The 15,597-nt window shown below is 46.6% G+C and overlaps 1 protein-coding gene across 10 annotated transcripts in view; it reads right to left on the reverse strand.

Moving 5' to 3' along the window:
* Positions 1–15,597, reverse strand: part of LOC141265127 (ATP-binding cassette sub-family B member 5-like) — a 1,418,963-nt gene that overhangs the window by 356,690 nt on the left and 1,046,676 nt on the right. For all 10 annotated transcript variants that reach the window (XR_012320051.1, XR_012320052.1, XR_012320053.1 and 7 more), the window contains exon 3: positions 12,005–12,065. Coding sequence is in view for 6 of the 10 variants with exons in the window: in XM_073677812.1 (XP_073533913.1) it covers positions 12,005–12,065 (61 nt within the window). In the remaining 4 variants the exon portion in view is untranslated. The remainder of the gene's footprint in view (positions 1–12,004; positions 12,066–15,597) is intronic.

A 15,597-nucleotide genomic window follows, 5' to 3' on the forward strand; every position in this document is an offset into this window, starting at 1 on the left:
CATTTTGGCCACTCAGCTCTGCTCGGTTCCCATCCATTGTTTTTTGTGCAAACAACTCCAGAGTTGTCAATTAGTTATCCACCAAAATGAGTGGAAAAAGGCCTGCTGCTGGTGGAAAGGGGAATAGGCGTGTTGGGAAGGGAAAAAAAGGTTGTGTCCGTGGAGTAGGTGTTAAAGCAACAGTAACATCTGCAGAAGAAAGACCATCTTCCAGCCAAACTAAGATGTCTACTTCTTTTAGCGGACAATGTGATAAGATTCCTTTCTTACGACCACGCCAATCGCTACAAATTCCAGATGAGGCACAAAAACAGTAGGTGCTTCAACGGATATCAAGTGCTCCTTTAAGTGGGCTCTACCCCACCTCAACTTCAACATCACAAATACTCCAGTCCTCAGAGGTGTCACCCCAATCGCACTTGCTTCCTTACAGCTCCCAAGTCTCCAGCTGCCCGTCTGAGTATGGGGTAGAACAGATGGTTGAGTCTGCAGAGCTGTTTACTCTTACTATAGCCTGGGAATCAGAGGTCGGCTCCAGGCTTCAGTGAATCCAGATGAGGAAATGATCTGCACTGATGCCCAGAATCTTTATGAGTCGGATCCAGGACCAGACGCAGAAGGTTCTGACCATAATGTAGACCCTCGTTCCAAAACTGTAACTCCTGTTGGTGGAGACAATGATGAGACTCAAATACCTGATTGGAGCGACAACTTTAGTTTTTTGTCAGGGCAGGAAGAGGTTGGCTCTGAGGACGACGGGTGTGATAACACACAGGGTGATGATGACGAGGTTGGAGATCCCACTTACTGTCAACTCACAGTCAGCCAGTCGATGAGGTCAGCAGAGGAGGTGGAGGAGGATGCTAGTGACGACGAGGTCAGGTTGCGCCTTCCTGGACAGAGACGTAGTACTGGAAGCACGTCAACAACTGCATCCTCAAACATAACTCTGCCTCTGACCACAAGTCGTGGTGGCTCTTCAAGTCGCATGGGTGCTAAGCCTTGCATAGCCTGGGCATTTTTTCAGATCGATAAGGATGACCCAACTCGAGTTATCTGTAACATTTGTCAGCAAAAGCTAAGTAGAGGCCAAAAAATACATAGTTTGAGTACCTCATGCATAAACCGGCACATGGATATGAAGCATAAGTTGCAGTGGGAAGCTCACTGTGCTACAATGCGGCCTAGCCGGCCGGGCCAACCAGCGTCTGCCACATCTTGTGCATCCACGGCCTCTTCATCCTCTGTGACTGGGGGGACAGCAGTCACACCTATTTTGGGACGCAGACCTGCCACCTCTTTACCCGCAACAGCCAGCGTGATTGGCAAGTCATCATTTTCTTTGGAGGTGGAAATACCAGCTGGTGTTCAGCGCTGTCCGACATCGATAGCACCACCTTTGGATCAAGGCAACCTAACATGTCCGCCTGCATCTTCCTCACAGACCGGCAGTTTGCCGGGGACACCCTTCTCAACCCCGTCTAAGCACAACAGCCAGCCCTCGGTCCCTCAGATGTGGACAAGTAAAAGACCATTTCCTCCTAGCCATGAGAAAGCTAAAAGGTATAATTTCGCCATCTGCAAGCTCTTGGCTACAGAAATGCTGCCTTTCCACCTGGTGGACACAGAGGATTTTCGAGACCTTATGTCCGTCGCAGTGCCCCAGTACCAGATGCCCAGTCGGCACTACTTCTCAAAGAAAGGTGTGCCTGCGCTCCACCAGCATGTCGCACACAAGATCACCGCTTCTTTGAGAAACTCTGTGTGTGACAGGGTGCATTTCACCACAGACACTTGGACGAATAGGCATGGACAGGGGCGTTGCATGTCGCTGACAGGGCACTGGGTAACTATGGTGACAGCAGGACAAGGGGCTGCTGTCCAAGTCTTGCCGTCCCCACGAGTTGTGCGTCAATCCTTTTTATCTCGAAGTTCCTCCACTGCTTCTGCCTCCTCCACCTGCACCCAAAGCTTGTCTGGTCATGCCACAAGCTTTCTAACTGCGCAGAAGGGATCCTGCATACCTCCTTACTATGCTGGCAGCAGGGCTCAACGTCATCAGGCGGTTTTTACTTGGAAATGTCTGGGAAATGTGAGTTACACAGCTGAGGAGTTGTGGTCAGCTCTAGAGAACCAGTTTCATGAACGGTTGTCTCCACTGGACCTGAAACCAGGGAAGGCCGTGTGCGACAATGCTGCAAACCTGGGTGCGGCCCTTCGCCGGGGCAATGTCACACACGTGCCTTGTATGGCTCACGTGTTGAACCTGGTTGTCCAGCAATTTTCAGCCCACTATCCCGGACTAGATGGCCTTCTGCAGAGGGCACGGTTGCTGTGTGCTCACTTCCGCCATTCGCATCCCGCAGCTCAGCGACTTACATCTCTACAGAAGTCGTTGGGCCTGCCACTTCACCAGCCAAAATGCGATGTGCCTACCCGGTGGAATCCAACTCTGCACATGTTGCAGTGACTGTGGCACTACCGACAAGCCCTGGTGCAATACGTTCTGACTTATAGCCTGGGCCAACGAGATACAGAGGTGGGGCAAATCACGCAGGAGGAGTGGTCTCAGATCAGGGACCTATGCACCCTTCTGCACAGTTTTGAAATGGCGACGAAGATGTTTAGTGCTGACGATGCCATTATCAGCATGACTATTCCGGTGATTTACATGCTGGAGCACATGTTAAACAGAATTCGGAGTCAGGTGGTGGCAAAGAGGAAGTGGAGGAAGTAGAGGAGGAGGAGTTGTATGCGGAAGGGCTAATATCTGCAAGGTCCAGACGGTCGGCAGCACCAAGGCGGCAGGCATGTGAGGGTGGGGAGATGGATTTACCAGAGCGCATGGTAGCAGCCAAACTAGTGAGGAAGGTGCAGGAGCCCAGGAAGAAGTGGAGGACGAACTGAGACTCATCAGATGAGGGAGACATTGATCACATTTCTGTTGTGCGAGGTTGGGGGGAGAGGGCAGAGGAAGGAAGCATGATTGTTACCTCGCCACCAACAGAACAGGGACTTGGTGATCCTGGATGCGCAAGACACATGAGTGTCTTCTTGCTGCACTACCTGCAACATGACCCTCAAATTGTCAGAATTCGAAATAATCCTGACTACTTGGTTGCCACACTCTTATATCCCCTACACTCTTCCATCAACCTTTTCCTTTTAATAAAGAACAAAAAATGGTCATTTTTGAAATTATAAGCATTAGCAGGTTATTAGAAACTGAAATCAAACAGTTTTCAACTCAAACCTTTATTCTAGGTGATGTAACATTTGCACGTAGGACCTCTTGTTCGAAAGGAGCTTCTGAACTCTCTCGTCCATTGAATTTGTCAGGTTTTGGATGGTTTCTGCTTCAATTGTTTTGCATGAGTTCAGAATACCCTCCCAGATCTGTTGCTTAGATGTGAACTGCCTCCCGCCATCATAGACACTCCTTTTGATGATGCTCCAGAGGTTCTCAATGGGGTTGAGGTCAGGGGAGCATGGGGGTCACGCCATAAGTCTGTCCCCTTTTAAGCCCATATCAGCCAGAGATGCAGATGTGTTATGTGCAGCAAGAGACGGTGCATTATCATGCATGAAAATTATCTTGCTGCGGAATACACGGTTCTTCTTCTTGAACCATGGCAGGAAGTGCTGTTTGAGAAACTCCACATACATTATGGAGTTCATCTTTACCCCTTCAGGGATCCTAAAGGGGCCGACAATCTCTCTCCTCATGATTCCAGCCCAAAACATTACTCCACCTCCTCCTTGTTGGCACTGTAGCCGTGTTTGCATGGGGTGTCCATCACCCAGCCATCCTCCACTCCATCCATCTGGACCATCGAGCGTTGCACGGCACTCATCGGTGAACAAAACAGTTTTGAAGTCAGTCTTCATGTATTGTTTGGCCCACTGGAGCCGTTTCTGCTTGTGTACAGTGGATAGAGGAGGTCGACAGGATGGCTTAAGCACAGCTGCAAACCTCTGAAGGACCCTGCATCTTGTTGTTCGGGGCACGTTGGAGGCACCAGCAGCTTCAAAAACTTGTCTGCTGCTATGGCAAGGCTTTTTTGCCGCTGCTCTTTTAACCTGATGTAATTGCCTGTAGGAAAGAGTCCTCAATTTTCCCTTATCAGCACACACACGTGTGTACTGTGAATCAGCTACATACTTCTTGATTGTGCGATGATCAGGATGAAGTGTCTTGGCAATGTTGATTGTAGTCATGTCTTGACCTAAACACTCCACAATTTGTTGCTTCTCAGCAGCCGACACATCCTTTTTCTTTCCCATTTTCGCAGAAAATGTAGGCTGCTTAATAATGTGGGACAGCCTTCTTTAGTAGTCTTGACTTTCATTGGACACTCCTGACAAACTAATTAGCACAGGTGTCTGCAATTGCTTACAGTGATGTAAAGAGCCCTGACACACATCACCATCAATGAGTTTAACTGACAAACAAAAAAATTCTTACCTTATCACTCCTAAACACTTTTTGCATAATAATTTGGAACACAGTGTACATGTGCTTTTCCACAAAACACCAGTGGTTCAAGTAGTGAATCTTACAGTTCTAACTTGCCAACCGTGGTCTGTATGGAGTTGTTCAATATAGGGCCCAAAATTAAGATAACATAGACGGAAGAGGTCTCTATGAATACGAATTCCTAAGTATTTGATACTCTGTGAGGGCCAGGCAAAGGGAAAGTTGGACTGGATGGAATCCTGTATGGATTTGGGGAAGGAGACATCGAAGGCCTCAGACTTCGCTGCATTGATTTTAAAATTTGACCATGTAACAAAGTGATCTATTTCAGCCATAACAGCAGGGATGGATATATGTGATTGAGTGATATATACTAGGACATCATCAGTAGAGATGAGCGGTGTTCGACTAGAACTGTTCGCCAATCTCAAATTCGAGCTGTTTTGGGCGGTGTTCGAGTTGTTCGACGAACCCGAACGATTTGCAAAAAATTCGGCTGTTCGAGGTTATGTTCGATAACTGTTCGTGCACCAAAAGCGTGTCCTGCATGTCTGGCGCTATTTAGAGCACCAATCATGCAGGGATTGTCTGCCACTCACTGTAATGCCACAGCCATGGTGGTTGTGGCATTACAGTGATTGCCCAAATCGATGGGAACAGTGCCAACAGTGAAACATGAAAAGCCGGCAATTCAGCAGCGGCATACACCGGTACCGGACAATTTAGAACCGAAAGAATAGAGCTTCACACATAGATTAGATAGATATAAACATGTCAGCCACATATATACGAAGTACAGTGAAAGTGCTGCTTACTGTACTTGTCATTTAGCGTAAAGGATTTATCAAAAAAAATAATAGTGTTTTCATGCACCGTCTCTTTAAGAAAGCCGGCCGGCAATTCAGCAGCGGTACCCGACAATTTATAACAGACAGAATAGAGCTTCACACATAGATTAGATAGATAGAAACATGTCAGCCACACATATACGAAGTACAGTGACAGTGTTGCTTACTGTACTTGTCATTTAGCGTAAAGGATTTATCAAAAAAAATAATAGTGTTTTCATGCACTGTCTCTTTAAAAAAGCCGGCCGGCAATTCAGCAGCGGTACCCGACAATTTATAACAGACAGAATAGAGCTTCACACATAGATTAGATAGATAGAAACATGTCAGTCACATATATATGAAGTACAGTGATAGTGTTGGTTACTGTACTTGTCATTTAGTATTAAAATAAAGGATTTATTATTAAAAAAATTGGCGTGGGGTTCCCCTTAATTTTAGGCTCTAGCGGAGGTTAAGCAGACGGCTGGGGCTGATGTTTGAAGCCTGGGAAGGGGGTAATACCCACGGAGCTTCCCAGGCTACTAATATCAGCCCCCAGCTGAATACATAGCCTTTACTAGCTATTAAAATGGGGGACACCCCAAAAAAAATGACGTGGGGTCCCCCCTAATTTAATAGCTAGCAAAGGCTAGGCAGACAGCTGGGGGCTGATATTAATAGCCCAGGAAGGGAGCCATGAATATTGGCCCCCTCCCAGGCTAGAAACACCAGCCGTCAGCCGCCCCAGAAATGGCGCATTCATAGGATGCGCCAATTCTGGCACTTAGCCTCGCTCTTCCACGCTGCCCTGGTGCGGTGGCAGGGGGTAATAGGGTTGGGGTTGATGTCAGCTTATAATGCCAGCTGACATCAAGCCCAGGTTAGTAATGGAGAGGCGTCTATAAGACACCCCCATTACTAACCCCATAGTCAAAGTTAAAAAAAACACAAACACCCAGAATAAAGTCCTTTAATTGAAATAAAGACACAATCCTTTATTGTTCTAAATTAAACCATACTTACCGTCACGCCCATTCCAGCTGAAGCCAACGATCTCCTGCAATAAAAGAAAAATAATAAAGCAACCTCATCCTTACCTTTCCATGGTTCCCACGACAGCTTCAGCTCTGCTACATCGAGATGACAGGCTGGACCGCAGCAGAACGCTGCCATCCAGCCTCTCATCCCGCAGACACTGAGAAGCGCAGGCTTGCTTGCGCTGCTCAGCGTCTCTCTGTGACGACATCCAGATGAGCCGAGTTCATGTCCAATGAACTCGGCTCACCTCATGCACGTCACTGACAGCGTGGGAAAATTCTCACGCTGAAGCGGTGAGTGCAGGAGAATTCTCCCACGCTGTCAGTGACGTGCATAAGGTGAGCTCATGTCCAATGAACTCAGCTCACCTCCTGCACGTCACTGACAGCGTGGGAGAATTCTCCTGCACTCAGCGCTTCAGTGTGAGAATTCTCCCACGCTGAAGCGCTGAGTGCAGGAGAATTTTCCCACGCTGTCAGTGACGTGCATGAGGTGAGCCGAGTTCATTGGACATGAACTCGGCTCATCTGGATGCCCTCACAGAGAGACACTGTGGAGCGCAAGCAAGCCTGCGCTTCTCAGTGTCTGCGGGATGAGAGGCTGGATGGCAGCGTTCTGCTGCGGTCCAGCCTGTCATCTCGATGTAGCAGAGCTGGACCGGTCCTGGGAACCATGGAAAGGTAAGGATGATGTTGCTTTATTATTTTTCTTTTATTTCAGGAGATCGTTGGCTTCAGCTGGAATGGGCGTGATGGTAAGTATGGTTTAATTTAGAACAATAAAGAATTGTGTGTTTATTTCAATTAAAGGACTTTTTTCTGGGTGTTGTGTTTTTTTTAAATACTTTACTAGAAATTCATGGTGGTCATGTCTAATATTGGCGTGACCCCATGAATTTCGGGCTTAGGGCCAGCTGATAATGCCAAGCTGGCCCTAACCCCTTTATTACCCAGTGAGCCACCGCATCAGGGCCCTGGATGAGTTGGGTACAGCGCCAGAAGATGGCGCTTCTATGAACGCGCCATTTTCCGGGGTGGCTGCGGACTGCAATTTGCAGCGGGGGTGGCCCAGAAAGCTTGGGCCTCCCTGCGCTGCGGATTCCAGCCCCCAGCTGCCTAGTTGTACCTGGCTGGACACAAAAACAGGGCGAAGCCCCACGTCAATTTTCTTTAAATTATTTCATGAAATAATTAAGAAAAAAAGGGCTTCCCTATATTGTTGTGTCCGGCCAGGTACAAATAGGCAGCTGGTGGTTGGGGGCAGCCCGTTCCTGCCTGCTGTACCTGGCTGGACACAAATATAGTGCGAAGCCCCACGTCAATTTTTTTTAAATTATTTCATGAATTTCCTGAAATAATTTAAAAAAATTGAAGTGGGGCTTCGCACTATATTTGTGTCCAGCCAGGTACAGCAGGCAGGAACGGGCTGCCCCCATCCACCAGCTGCCTATTTGTACCTGGCCGGACACAACAATATAGGGAAGCCCTTTTTTTCTTAATTATTTCATGAATTTCATGAAATAATTAAAAAAAAAGTACGTGGGGCTTCGCCCTATTTTTGTGTCCAGCCAGGTACAACTAGGCAGCTGGGGGCTGGAATCTGCAGCGCAGGGAGGCCCAAGCTTTCTGGGCCCCCCCCGCTGCAAATTGCAGTCCGCAGCCACCCCGGAAAATGGCGCGTTCATAGAAGCGCCATCTTCTGGCGCTGTACCCAACTCATCCAGGGCCCTGGTGCGGTGGCTCACTGGGTAATAAAGGGGTTAGGGCCAGCTTGGTATTATCAGCTGGCCCCAAGCCCAAAATTCATGGGGTCACGCCAGTATTAGACATGACCGCCATGAATTTCTAGTAAAGTATTTAAAAAAAACACAACACCCAGAATAAAGTCCTTTAATTGAAATAAAGACACAATTCTTTATTGTTCTAAATTAAACCATACTTACCATCACACCCATTCCAGCTGAAGCCAACGATCTCCTGCAATAAAAGAAAAATAATAAACCAACCTCATCCTTACCTTTCCATGGTTCCCACGACAGCTTCAGCTCTGCTACATCGAGATGACTGGCTGGACCGCAGCAGAACGCTGCCATCCAGTCTGTCATCCCGCAGACACTGAGAAGAGCAGGCATGCTTGCGCTCCTCACTGTCTCGCTGTGACGGCATCCAGATGAGCCGAGGTCATGTCCAATGAACTCGGCTCACCTCATGCACGTCACTGACAGCGTGGGAAAATTCTCACGCTGAAGTGCTGAGTGCAGGAGAATTCTCCCACGCTGTCAGTGATGTGCATGAGGTGAGCTCATGTCCAATGAACTCAGCTCACCTCCTGCACGTCACTGACAGCGTGGGAAAATTCTCCTGCAATCAGCGCTTCAGCGTGAGAATTTTCCCACGCTGTCAGTGACGTGCATGAGGTGAGCCGAGTTCATTGGACATGAACTCGGCTCATCTGGATGTCGTCACAGAGAGACGCTGAGCAGCGCAAGCAAGCCTGCGCTTCTCAGTGTCTGCGGGATGACAGGCTGGATGGCAGCGTTCTGCTGCGGTCCAGCCTGTCATCTCGATGTAGCAGAGCTGAAGCTGTCGTGGGAACCATGGAAAGGTAAGGATGAGGTTGCTTTATTATTTTTCTTTTATTGCAGGAGATCGTTGGCTTCAGCTGGAATGGGCGTGATGGTAAGTATGGTTTAATTTAGAACAATAAAGGATTGTGTCTTTATTTCAATTAAAGGACTTTATTCTGGGTGTTTGTGTTTTTTTTTAACTTTGACTATGGGGTTAGTAATGGGGGTGTCTTATAGACGCCTCTCCATTACTAACCTGGGCTTGATGTCAGCTGGCATTATAAGCTGACATCAACCCCAACCCTATTACCCCCTGCCACCGCACCAGGGCAGCGTGGAAGAGCGAGGCTAAGTGCCAGAATTGGCGCATCCTATGAATGCGCCATTTCTGGGGCGGCTGACGGCTGGTGTTTCTAGCCTGGGAGGGGGCCAATATTCATGGCTCCCTTCCTGGGCTATTAATATCAGCCTCCAGCTGTCTGCCTAGCCTTTGCTAGCTATTAAATTAGGGGGGACCCCACGTCATTTTTTTTGGGGGGTCCCCCATTTTAATAGCTAGTAAAGGCTATGTATTCAGCTGGGGGCTGATATTAGTAGCCTGGGAAGCTCCGTGGGTATTACCCCCTTCCCAGGCTTCAAACATCAGCCCCAGCCGTCTGCTTAACCTCCGCTAGAGCCTAAAATTAAGGGGAACCCCACGCCAATTTTTTTAATAATAAATCCTTTATTTTAATACTAAATGACAAGTACAGTAACCAACACTATCACTGTACTTCATATATATGTGACTGACATGTTTCTATCTATCTAATCTATGTGTCATGCTCTATCTTTCTGTTCTAAATTGTCGGGTACCGCTGCTGAATTGCCGGCCGGCTTTTTTAAAGAGACAGTGCATGAAAACACTATTATTTTTTTAAATAAATCCTTTACACTAAATGACAAGTACAGTAAGCAACACTATCACTGTACTTATTATATATGTGACTGACATGTTTCTATCTATCTAATCTATGTGTGAAGCTCTATTCTTTCTGTTCTAAATTGTCGGGTACAGATGCTGAATTGCCGGCCGGCTTTTTTAAAGAAACAGTGCATGAAAACACTAATATTTTTTTTAATAAATCCTTTACACTAAATGACAAGTGCAGTAACCAACACTGTCACTGTGCTTCTTATATGTGTGACTGACATGTTTCTATCTATCTAATCTATGTGTGATGCTCTATTCCTTCTTGTCTAAATTGTCGGGTACCGGTGTATGCCGCTGCTGAATTTGCCGGCCGGCTTTTTTAAAGAGAGTGTCTTCTGAGCAGTTTGTCAGCTTTTGGACACCTTTGCAGGTGTTTTCTATGTGTTTCTATGTGTTTTTGTTTGCCTGCCATTGGTTTTAACGGTGTTCGACGGTGTTCTAAGGTGTTCGACGAACAGTTCGACGAACAGTTCCTCGAACATCCCGGTGTTCGACGAACCGAACCGAACCCGAACACTACGGGGGTGGCTCAACACTAATCATCAGCAAATGCAGAGCACTTGTACTCGGTGCCTCCCACCTCAATTCACCTAATATTGGGGTTATGGCGAATTGATGAGAGCAGGTGCTCCATCACTAGGATGTATAAGAGAAGGGACAGAGGACATCCCTGCCTTGTCCCATTGGTGATTATGAAAGGTGATGAAAATGTTCCATTTATCTTCAGCCTAGGTGACGTATTGTGATACAGGGCCGTGATTTTGGCTATAAAAGGGTCCCCTAGACCCCTACCCCAAGCTTTTTAAGAGAATAATATATGGCGTGCCAGGAGACTCTATGGAATGCTTTCTCAGCATCCAACGAGAGTATCTAATTACAAATTTTTGACTGCATCTAGCCCAGGAAATACTTTGTGCCTAGTAGCAGTGTCTGCTAGTCAGCAGATTATCCCAGCTGTTTAGCTAGCTACACCACCTGTAGTTTGAACACTTAATTTTTTCAAAGGAAATGGTTCGTGCCCCCGGGACACTCAGTGAAGAGCAACGGGGAGGCACCCCAAGGCACAGGGGCTGGGACTGGCGGTAGGACGCCTTGCGGTGGACCGCCAAGCTCGATCCTTATGAAAGCTTTTTAACTGCAGCAGCTTTAGTGGACGCTACTGGAGCTTGAATTACCGCGGCTGCTGGCATGAGATTTGCCCTCCAATAGATCCTTGTAAAAGGATTTAAAGTGTACTCATTCAAATTAGAGAGACAATTTAAATTAAAAAGATTAGACCTGCCTCCACCGCAGGGGGGCTCGCTCGACCCACCGGCGGACAGGCACCAGTATTGGGAGAGGGGGGCGGGCCGTCAGGGTCCACCGCAGCTCTGGCAAAAAGCCGGCGACACGGAAGTCGCACGGGCAGGAATGGACTGGCCGTGTCGGCTTCGCACTTTTTTGGTTTTAGAAGGGCATGACATGCCTATATCTGTGTCTCCCCCTCCTTTTACTCCTGCACATCTTTTCTTTTCTCATGACTATATGTACTTGTCACTTTTCCATGTGTTAGTTGTGTCTTCTGAGCAGTTTGTCAGCTTTTGGACACCTTTGAAGGTGTTTTCTATGTGTTTCTATGTGTTTTTGTTTGCCTGCCATTGGTTTTAACGGTGTTCGAAGGTGTTCGACGAACAGTTCGACGAACAGTTCGGCGAACATACGGGTGTTCGACGAACCGAACCGAACTCGAACACTACGGGGGTGGCTCAACGCTACTCATCAGGAGCATGCCCAGTCATTGTAGGGAGGTCATACAGGCACATGGAGGCCACACACAATACTGAGCCTCATTTTGACTTGTTTTAAGGACATTGCATCATAGTTGGATCAGCCTGTAGTGTGTTTTTCCACTTTAATTTTGGGGGTGACTCCAAATCCAGGCCTCCATTGGTTAATAAATTTGATTTCCATTGATGATTTTTGTGTGATTTTGTTGTCAGCACATTCAACTTTGTACAGAACAAATTGTTCAATGAGAATATTTCATTCATTCAGATCTAGGATGTGTTATTTGAGTGTTCCCTTTATTTTTTTGAGCAGTGTATATTCACATGTGTTCCATAATAAAATGGTTTACTTACAATTTTGATGGGACCAACAGTCTTTGCTTTCACTTTGTTCTCATCTTTTTCATTTTCCTGCCTTAAAACAAGAAAAGTAAAAATTAAAGCGATTATCCAGTAAAAAAAATATTCTTAATAGTGCTTAAGTTAGTAAGTTATACAAAGTATTAGAAATGAGTAGATATTTTGAAATTTGAATTCAGTGACTTTGTCAAAGCTTCCACAAAATTTTGATTGCTGTTAATAAATTTCAAAACTGGAAAGCTTGTAATTACTCACAAAAAACTCGTGGGGGAGAAGAGAGAGAGAGAGAGAGAACCCCGTTGAACATAACGGCTTACACATTATAGGTGAGAGAGGTCTCTGCTGAGGATAAAAGAAGAGAGAGAGAACCCTGCTGACCATAAGGGCTCACACTGTACAGGATAGAGAGAGGACCCTGCTGACCATAAGAGGTTACATTCTACAGTAGAGAGAGAGATGACCCTGCTGACCATAAAAGATCACAATGTACAGCAGAAAGAGAGAGAGGGCCTTGTTGACCTTAAAAGCTCACACTGTACATGAGAGAAAGGACCCTGATGACTATAAGAGCTCACACTGTACAAAAGTGAGAAAGGACCCTGCTGATCATAAAAACTTACACTGTACAGAAGAAAGAGAGAGAGAGGACCCCATTGACGATAAAAGCTCACACTGTACAGAAGAGAGAGAGGACCCTGCTGACCATAAAAACTTACACTGCACAGAAGAAAGAGAGAGAGGACCCTGCTGGAGAAAGAGAGAGAGGACCTTGTTGATCATAAAAGCTCACACTGTACATGAGAGAAAGGACCCTGATGACTATAAGAGCTCACACTGTACAAAAGAGAATAAGGACCCTGCTGATCATAAAAACTTACACTGTACAGAAGAAAGAGAGAGAGGACCCTGCCAACCATAAGAGCTTATATTCTACAGGAGAGAGAGAGGACCCTGCTGACCATAAGAGATTACATTCTACAGGAGAGAGAACTCTGCTGATCATAAAAGCTTACACTGTACAGAAGAAAGAGAGAGAGGACCCTGCTGACCATAAAAACTTACACTGCACAGAAGAAAGAGAGAGAGGACCCTGCTGGAGAAAGAGAGAGAGGACCTTGTTGATCATAAAAGCTCACACTGTACATGAGAGAAAGGACCCTGATGACTATAAGAGCTCACACTGTACAAAAGAGAATAAGGACCCTGCTGATCATAAAAACTTACACTGTACAGAAGAAAGAGAGAGAGGACCCTGCCAACCATAAGAGCTTATATTCTACAGGAGAGAGAGAGGACCCTGCTGACCATAAGAGATTACATTCTACAGGAGAGAGAACTCTGCTGATCATAAAAGCTTACACTGTACAGAAGAAAGAGAGAGAGGACCCTGCTGACCATAGGAGATTACATTCTACAGGAGAGAGAACTCTGCTGACCATACTGTATGGAAGAAAGAGAGAGAGGACCTTGTTGACCAGGAAATCTCACACTGTACAAGAGAAAGAGAGGACCCTGCTGAACATAAGAACACACAATGTACATGAGAGAGAGAGGACTCTGTTGACCATAAGAGCTCACACTACACAGGAGAGAACGAGGACCCTACTGACCATAAAAGCTTACACTGTACAGAAGAGAGAGAGAGAGGACCCTGCTGACCATAAGAGATTACATTCTACAGGAGAGAGAACTCTGCTGACCATAAGAGATTACATTCTACAGGAGAGAGACCTCTGCTGACCATAAAAGCTTACACTGTACAGAAGAAAGAGCGAGAGGACCCTGCTGACCATAAGAGCTTACATTCTACAGAAGAAAGAAAGAGAGGACCCTGCTGACCATAAGAGATTACATTCTACAGGAGAGAGAACTCTGCTGACCATAAAAGCTTACACTGTACAGAAGAAAGAGAGAGAGGACCCTGCTGAACATAAAAGCTCACACTGTACAGGAGAGAGAGAGGACCCTGCGGACCCTAAGTGCTCACACTGTACATAAGATAGCGAGAGGAGCCTGTTGACCATGAGAGGTTACTGTCACTCCAGGTGTGGGAAAGACTTAGTGCAACACAAAGGGAAAGGGAGACCAGACTCTAGGGAAAGGGGAGACCTCCTAGTCTGGTCTAGTGTCAGCCTGTTTCAACTACTGTCCCTATATTGGCTCTTCACCAATCGCCACACACGTGCCTCACCCTGACTTTCCCTGGCGTATGGCTAAGACTAGGGATGGGAGGAGATGAGCACTAGTTGATCTCCACTAAACTCTATAGACAACAAGGGTAGACAAACAGGGGGGAATTGGGAATTTAGAAGACTCCAGACAAATGTGCACATGGCCTAAAGCTCCAGAGAGGACGAAGTACTGCTCTTGCTAAAGCCTCACAAGAAGTAATGAATATCGCTGGCACCTCCCTCTCAGACACACCAGGTATATATACACCCAGGACAGGGAGCTAACTAGCCAGAGAGAGGTAGCCGCTGGGTCCTAGAGACAGCCAGCCTCTAAGAAGATGTCTGTAATGTCAAACATAGAGATCTCCTGCAACCAACTGCAGATGACTGTCTGTCACCTCTGACACACCCGTGACAGTTACACTCTACATGGGAGAAAGAGAGAACCCTAATGACCATAACAAATTACACTCTACAGAAAAGAGAGACTTTGGAGATGGAAAACAAATCTGCTGCACAAACTGTCTTCCTCTGGGAACCTCTGATTTCTGATGGCACAGGTATTGACCACAACTGTACAAGGTATGATAATTTGCTAATCTCATAGCTGTAGGGCATTATAGGAAGGCACGAGCGGCAACACAAAATGACTCTAGGATGCTCTTTGATGCTTCAGCACTATGGCTAATGGTGCCGGGCAGGTTTTATGTGTTTTGTGAACCATGGGGCAAACCTCAGAATGTTCGAATTTGTGTGAAACCACAAATTTCAGGAAATTTAACTCCAACGTGATCCTCCATGAATAGATCCGCTCATCTCTACAACTTATACTTCTATTAAGAAATGCATAGTGGTGTTCAGACTAGTGTTGAGCCACCCCCGTAGTGTTCGAGTTTGGTTCAGTTCGTCGAACACCTGTATGTTCGCCGAACTGTTCGTCGACCTGTTCGTCGAACACCTTCGAACACCGTTAAAACCAATGGTAGGCAAACAAAAACACATAGAAACACATAGAAAACACATTCAAAGGTGTCCAAAAGCTGACAAACTGCTCAGAAGACACAACTAACACATGGAAAAGTGACAAGTACATATAGTCATGCGAAAAGAAAAGAGGTGGAGGAGTAAAAGGAGAGGGAGACACAGATATAGGCATGTCATGCCCTTCTAAAACCAAAAAAGTGTGAAGCCGACACGGCCAGTCCGTTCCTGCCCGTGCGACCTCTGTGTCGCCGGCTTTGTGCCAGAGCCACGGTGGACCCTGACGGCCAGCCCCCCTCTCCCGATACTGGTGCCTGTCGGCTGGTGGGTCGAGCGAGCCCCCCTGCGGTAGAGGCAGGTCTAATCTTTTTAATTTAAATTGTCTCTCTAATTTGAATGAGAACACTTTAAATCCTTTTACAAGGATCTATTGAA

This window comes from Phyllobates terribilis, unplaced genomic scaffold, assembly GCF_046119375.1.
Source record: "Phyllobates terribilis strain yellow unplaced genomic scaffold, ASM4611937v1 Scaffold_4__5_contigs__length_816908805, whole genome shotgun sequence".
Lineage (NCBI taxonomy): Eukaryota > Metazoa > Chordata > Amphibia > Anura > Dendrobatidae > Phyllobates > Phyllobates terribilis.